General features: G+C 35.8%; 2 protein-coding genes across 2 annotated transcripts in view; one reads left to right on the forward strand and one right to left on the reverse strand.

Annotated features, from left to right (window-relative positions):
- LOC105538628 (zinc finger protein 708) overlaps positions 1–7,851 on the forward strand; it is a 315,682-nt gene that overhangs the window by 18,949 nt on the left and 288,882 nt on the right. The gene's annotated exons all lie outside the window — the stretch shown is intronic.
- Positions 1–7,851, reverse strand: part of ZNF429 (zinc finger protein 429) — a 37,904-nt gene that overhangs the window by 3,079 nt on the left and 26,974 nt on the right. Inside the window, exon 3 of the mRNA XM_011978535.1 lies at positions 7,635–7,730. Within this exon, the coding sequence (XP_011833925.1) occupies positions 7,635–7,730 (96 nt within the window). The remainder of the gene's footprint in view (positions 1–7,634; positions 7,731–7,851) is intronic.

The following is a 7,851-nucleotide window of genomic DNA, read 5'->3' on the forward strand; positions in this document are numbered from 1 at the left end:
AAAGAAAGAAAGGAAATGGTGGTATACTCTGCAATGACAGTTTGAGTCTGCTGAGACCAAAGGTAAAAAATGTTACAGAGTGGAGCAACTGCAGTACCACAGACAGGGAACAGGTGTAGCAAGTGACTACTGACTATTAGGATGACACATGAATACACTTCTTTAAAAAATAAAAACAAAGTTTCAGACAAGACACATCCTAACAACATATTTGAGAGACTGCAAGAATCTCTAACCAAGACAACTGATTTCAGACTATGCCAGGACAAAGCTGCATTATCAAGATTGTGAGAGATAGCTTTTTTTTAAATGTCCAAATCTCAATCAAAGATTACAATGTATACAAAATATTAAGGCACCATGGCCCCACCAAAAAATGTATAAAATTTTTAGAAAGCAAAATCATTAAAAAATGAGATGTAGAGATTAATATTTAAAATTTAAGATAAATTGAATAACACTAAATGAGTAAAATAGGAATATAATCTACTGAAAATCAGAAAAATGAAGATAAAAATATTAAAATTATCACAAAAACAAAAATTGTGGAGATAAAAAATAACTGAAATATTATCAAAAAAATAAAAATGAAGCTCAACAAACTAGGATACACACAGAAGATATTTACAACAAAACATATATAAACATAATTGTAAAAGTCACAGACAAGAGAACCTTAGAAGCTGCAAGACAAAAGTGATGTGTCATTTGTAAGCATGGTCTCATATAAAAAATTAGTGAATTTGTCAGCAAGAATATCGCAGGTCAGAAGTAAATTGTGTGATATTCTCAAAGTCCTGGGGAAAAAAACAGCTGTCAAGTGAATATAATACAGTCAGCAAAACTGTCCTACCAAATAAAAAGTAAAACACATTCCAAAATAATCAAATCCTGAGAAAGGATACTGGCACGGTATATACTCTATATAGAGCCTATACATCAAAGATACTGAAAGGAGTTCCTGCTGTTGAAAATAACATGATACAAGAAAACAACACATAATCATGTAAAAATATGTAACTTTGTGGGAATGATATGCACATACACAAAAATAAAATTCCTTAAAATTCTTTATTCTATTTTTTTACCTTAGAATTATTCCTTAGAATATTTTTATTCCTTAGAATTATCATAATGGTGCACAAAACATTTTAAATTATCTAAAAGTTGAGAGATAAAAACATAGAAATTATTATAGAAATCTGTTAATGAATATACAACATAAAAAGATAATCAGTAATATGAATAACAAAGTTGAGGGCAGATGTAATGAGGAAGAATTTTTGTATGCGACCGAAGTTAATGTTTTACCAAATTAAAATACAGTTTTATTGTTGAGAGGCTTTAGGTAATACCAAAGGTACCACAAAGAACACATCTGTAGAGACAGACACACACACACAAAGAGAAAGAAGTGAAAGCATATCAATACAAAAATTAAAAAGATACAAAGCAAAACAGAGAAAATGATGGACAAAGATACAAAAATCAAATAAAACAATAAAATAACGGTGTTTTTCTTTCAGAAAATTATTTAAATATATATAAATTTAACTTTCCAATCAAGAGACATATTTTCAATAGATTTATAAGAAAAATTTTAAAAATCAAGATCCATCTTGCCTTTCTACAAGAGTCACAGAAGATCTAATGATAAAAAAAGACTAAAAGTGGCAAGATGGAAATAGAAATTTCATGTAAATATTAGCCAAATGAGAAGTCAAAATAATATCACACAAGCTACTGTGATATTTTATATGTAAAATATACTTAAAGTTTATTTCAAAAACTGTCATATTTTATAAAATGTACTTGAAATAAAAACTCCAAAGAGACAAAGAACAACACTAAACAATACTAGATTCATTCACTGGGAACCTATGACAAATTTGTACATGTGTATGTCTGGGTGCATGTGTGTATCTCGCTTGAGGGTTCCCAATATGTACAGCAAATACTGACAGAACTGAAGAAACACATAGAAAGCAATATAATAAGCACAGGATATTTCAATACTCTACCTCCTGTAATAATAAGACAAGATAGAACATTAGTAAGGGAACAGAGAACTTGAAGGTAATATAAAACTATTATTCCTAACAGAGGTATAGAGACCGCTCCTAAACAACATCAGGATACACACCCTTCTCAATTGCTCACATAATATTTTTCTTGCTAGATCACCTGTTAGGCCAAAAAAGAAGTCTTAACAAATTTTTTAAAACTGAAATCTTATGGATTACTTTCTATGACCAAAACGGAATGAGAGTATACAACAATAAGAGGAAAAACTAAAAAATTCACAAATATATAGGAATTAGGTTACACTGAGCTGAGATCACGCCACTGCACTCCAGCCTGGGTGACAGAGTGAGACTCTATCTCAGGGAAAAAAAAAAAAAAAGAAATTAAGCAACACACTCTTGAGCTCTTGAGCATGCTTAGTTCAAAGGTTTAAATAACTAATATTGTGAAGATATTCATACTACTCAATGTAAATTTACAGATTTAATGCAATGTTTTCCAAATTTCTTATTGCACTCTTGAAGAAATAGAAACAGCAACTGCCAAAGTATAATATCAAGAGACAGACAACAAAGTACCCAACAATCTTTTAAAAAGGAACAATGTTGGAGGAATTACAGTTCTTGATTTCAAAACACATTACAAAGCTACAGAATTAAAACAAATTGGCATGAGTATCAAGGTGAAAAAGTAGACTAATCAAATAGAGTGCAGCACATATATAAACGTTCACATATATGATCATATGAAGGGTCATTTTCATACCCATCATTATTGTAACATTGTTACTAAAGCCCATGGGTTGAACCAATGCAAATTTCTGTCAGCAACTTATTCAGTAGATATAATTTGAAATATAAAAATAATAAAATATCACCCACATTTGAGAAAGCAGGAAATACTCTAACAACCATAAAGATAAAGCTCAATGACATTATGTAAAATGAAATGAGCCAGCCACATGTTTGGAGAACATAAACATTCAAACCATTATTATAGAACAACTAGGCTTAACAGACTCGTACAAAACTTTCCAGCTGAGGCCGGGTGCGGTGGCTCACGCCTTTAATCCCAGCACTTCGGGAGGCCAAGGCGGGCAAATCACGAGGTCAAGAGATCGAGACCATCCTGGCTAACACAGTGAAACTCTGTCTCTACTTAAAAAAAAAAACAAAAAAACAGAATAAATTAGCCACGCATGATGGTGGATGCCTGTAGTCCCAGCTAGTCAGGAGACTGAGACAGGAGAATGGCGTGAACCCAGGAGGCGGACCTTGCAGTGAGCTGAGATTATACTACTGCACTCCAGCCTGGGTGACAAAGCGAGACTCCATCTCAAAACAAACAAACAAACAAACAAAAAAACTTTCCAGCTGAAAGCAAGAGATTCTCTCCAGTCAAAAGCAAAATATCCTTATTTGCACCTGGTGTATTCTGTTAGGACACGAATCAAGTCTTACTAAATTTAGGAATATTGGCTGCGTACAGTGGGTCATGCCTTTAATCCCAACACATTAGAGACCAAGGTGAAAGAATCACTTGGAGCCAGAAGTCTGAGATCAGGCCTGGGCAACATAGTGAAATCCTGTCTCTACAAATAATTAAAAACTGCACTAGCCAGACATGGTAGTGCATGTCTGTAGTCTCAGCTACTCAGGAGGCTGAGATGGAAGGATCACTTGAACCCAGGAGGCTGAGGCTGCATTGAACCAAAATCATGCCACTGTACTCCAACCTGGGTGACAGAGTAAGCTCCTGTCTCAAAACAACAACAAATGAAGTTTAAAAGACCAAAATTACACACTATGTTTTCTGGCCAAAACTAAATAAAACTAGGAACTAAAAGCAAAAGTAAAACTGGAAAATCCAAAAATATATGAAAATAAAACATGCTCTTCAACATTTTCTTGCTTAGGGGTCAAAAATTTAATTTTTCAAATATGTCAATACAAGATACAGTGATAAACATATTTAATATAATCCATAAACAATCCCAATAGCACAGTTTTTTACAGAAATATTGTTTCAAATTGTAAAATTTGGTCATACACTATAGCCAAACACCTATGAAAAAGAACAAAGAGGCATTATACTTTTTGATTTCAAAACATATTAAAAGCTACAATAACAAAAACGATGTGGTACTGACAAGACAGATGAAAGATGAAACAATAGAATACAGCACAGAAATAAACCCTTCTGTATATGATCTTCCACAAAACTGCCATGAGCACATAATAGAGAAAAGAAAATCTCTTTAAAAAATAATATTGGAAACTGGATTATCAATACAGCCTAGCCAACACGGCGAAACCCCATCTCTACTAAAAATACAAAAAAATTAGCCAGGTGTGGTGTCACATGCCTGTAGTCCCAGCTACTCCGGAGGTTGAGGCAGGAGAATTGCTTGAACCCGGGAGATGGAGGTTGCAGTGAGCTGAGATTGCACCAGTACACTCCAGCCTAGGCAACAAAGCAAGACTCCATATCGAAAAAAACCAAAAGAAACACTGGTAAAGTTGGATCCTTTCCTTGAATCATATACAAAAAACATTTTAAATACTTGGACATTAAAAAAAAAAAAAAAAACTAACGAATCCCTTAGAAAAAAATATAGAAGAAACACAGGACATTGGACTTAGCCGCTTTTCCTTAGACACATTAAATGCATGAGCAACAAAGAAAATTAAAATTTAACTGCACTAAAAATTTTCTGCACATCAGAGAAAACATTCAATAGAGTGACAATGTCTCTTAGGAAATGGATGAAAATGTATGCAAATCACATGTGATATGATTTAATATTCAGAACATACAAACATCTCTTGAAACTAAACAATAAAGTTAAACAATGTGATTTTAAAATGGGAAAATAATTGAACTAAGTTTTCAGCAAAAAAGATACACAACTGGAAAAAAAGCATTTAAAAAGAACACAAGATCACTAATTTGTAGAGATATGCATGAAAATCACAATGAAAAACAAAATCACCTCACATCCATTAAGAATGGCAACTGTAAATTTTTTTAAAAACACCAAATCTGTTAATGATGCAATGAAAATGAAACCATGTTGACTGCGGGAAACAAGAATGCAGCCATTACTTTAAAATGTTATGTTTCTCAAATACTTAAAAATGAAAAAAAAAAAAATCGGACTGGGCAAGGTGGATCATGCCTGTAATCCTAGCACTTTGAGATGCCGACACAGGCAGATCACCTGTCAGGAGTTCAAGACCAGCCTGGCCAACATGGTGAAACCTTGTTTCTACTAAAAATACAAAAATTAGCCAGGTGTGGTGGCTTATGCCTGTATTCCCAGCTACCTGGGAGGCTGAGGGAGGAGAATCTCTTGAACTCGGGAGGCCGAGGTTGCAGTGAACCAAGATTACACCACTGCACTCCAGCCTGGGTGACAAAGTGAGACCCTGTCTCCAAAAAAAAAAAAAAAAAATTCCTCTCACATAGAGGCATCTTTGCTCTTATGCTTTTAAATTTTTTAAGGATTCTACTTTCCCTTCAGTGATCTTTGTTCAAGCTTACAGTGAGAGCCAAAGCCCTCTTAATGGCATATAACATACTGCATAATCTGACCACTTTTTCATTGCTTTGGGGGACACACAAGTATCTGCCTAATTTTGAAAAACTCTTTGTTAAACTACTTTTTAGGTTGTCTTTTCATATTATGTCTAAAATGTTTGAGAGTAGTGGTTTCTGTTCCAGTGGTGTTTTTTTGTTAATTTTTCTGCACAGTCCATTATGTTTGTATTTAGTTTTGAAATATGGTTTGACATTATAAAGTATGACGTTCTTTTGCTTTGTTCTTTTTCCTCAAGATTGCTTTGGCTATTCAAAGTTTATTGCAGTTTCATGTAAAGTTTAAAATTGCATTTCTGTGGGGAAAAAAAAAACCACTGAAATTTTCATTGGGAATTCATTGAATCTATAGATCACTTTGAATAATATGGCACTTTAAAAATATTTATTGTTTCAATCCATAGACATAAAATATTTTAAAATTTATGTCTTTTCTAATTTCTTTCATTGATATATCTTTAATCGTAAATACTTTTTACCTCCTTGGTTAAATTTGTTTTCAGAAATTTATTATTCTAATGCTATTGTAAATAAGATTGTTTTCTTCCTCTATCACATAGTTTAAGTGTATGGAACCATAACTTACACTTGTATGTTAATTTTATATGTTGCTAATATACTGACGGCATTTATTAGTTTAGACAGGTTTTAATGTATTGTTTATGGTTTTTTAAATATAAGATTATATAATCTACAAACAGCAACTTTTTACTTGTCTTCAATTTCAACGCTTTTTGTTTGTTTTGAGACAGAGTCTCACTCCATCACCCAGGCTGCAGTGCACTGGCACAAGCTTGGCTCATTGCAACCTCTGCCTCCTGGGTTCAGGCAATTCTCCCTGCCTCAGTCTCCCAAGTAGCTAGGATTACAGGTGCCTGCCACCACACTTAGTTAATTTTTATATTTTTTACTAGCAACAGGGTTTTGCCAAGTTGGCCAGGCTGGTCTGGAACTCCTGACCTCAGGTGATCCAGCTGCCTTGGCCTCCCAAAGTGCTGGGATTATAGGTGTGAGCCACCATGCCCAGCCTATTTTCTATTTTTCTGACTAATATTTATGCCACATACTTCCAGTGCTATTATTAAAATAGAGGCATTAACAACGGGTACAATACAGTTGCATTGGTGTCTGTGAATTTGAAGAAGCAAACACCTCTTCAATTTTTATAAACTGGCCTCACGAGGTAAGGCTCTTTCGCTGGGTCCCCAGGGTGCTGGGATGCCCTATGGGTTTGTAGTAGACAGAGGGTGTAGCCTGGTCACAAGGCTACGGGGTCTGCACTAGGGTCCACCTTTAGTTGGCTTGTTACAAGGGGCTTTGGTAGAGGCTAATTCCCATTTTATTTTTTGCAAAGTAAATATTCTTCAGGACTTTGCGCTGTAGGGCAGTCACTAAGACAGGTGTTTTTTTTTTGTTGTTGTTGTTTTTGAGATGGAGTTTCGCTCTTGTTGCCCAGGCTGGAGTGCAATGATGCCATCTCAGCTCACTTCAAACTCCGCCTCCCAGATTCGAGTGATTCTCCTGCCTCAACCTCCTGAGAAGCTGGGATTGCAGGCATGTGACAGCACGCCAACATTTTTTTTTTTTTTTTTTGAGATGGAGTCTCGCTCTGTCGCCCAGGCTGGAGTGCAGTGGCGCGATCTTGGCTCACTGCACGCTCCACCTCCTGGGTTCACGCCATTCTCCTGCCTCAGCCTCCCGAGTAGCTGGGACTACAGGTGCCCGCCACCACGCCCAGCTAATCTTTTTGTATTTTTAGTAGAGACGGGATTTCACTGTGTTAGCCAGGATGGTCTCGATCTTCTGACCTCGTGATCCGCCCGCCTCGGCCTCCCAAAGTGCTGGGATTACAGGCGTAAGCCACTGTGCCAGGCTGAAAGTTTTTTAGAACAGTTTTTCAGAAAATATGTTTCTTTGGAACATAGCTTCCCAAATCACATTGTAAGGACTGGCTTTCTTTTTGGCCTTGGGACCTCTCATCTGTGTTGTCTGTTGTATTCACTCTCACCTACCTGGGGGTTCATCCACCATTTCATGTCGCTTCATATTCCAGGGTTCTTTTTCTTTCTCTAGACAGGTGATTAGGTCTGGCTTAGAGACAGTAATACCTGTTTTATTAAAAATAAAGAAGATGGGCTGGGCGCGGTGGCTCAAGCCTGTAATCCCAGCACTTTGGGAGGCCGAGGCGGGTGGATCACGAGGTCAGGAGATCGAGACCATCCTGGCTAA

Source organism: Mandrillus leucophaeus, unplaced genomic scaffold (assembly GCF_000951045.1).
Source record: "Mandrillus leucophaeus isolate KB7577 unplaced genomic scaffold, Mleu.le_1.0 Scaffold196, whole genome shotgun sequence".
NCBI classification, from domain to species: Eukaryota; Metazoa; Chordata; class Mammalia; order Primates; family Cercopithecidae; genus Mandrillus; species Mandrillus leucophaeus.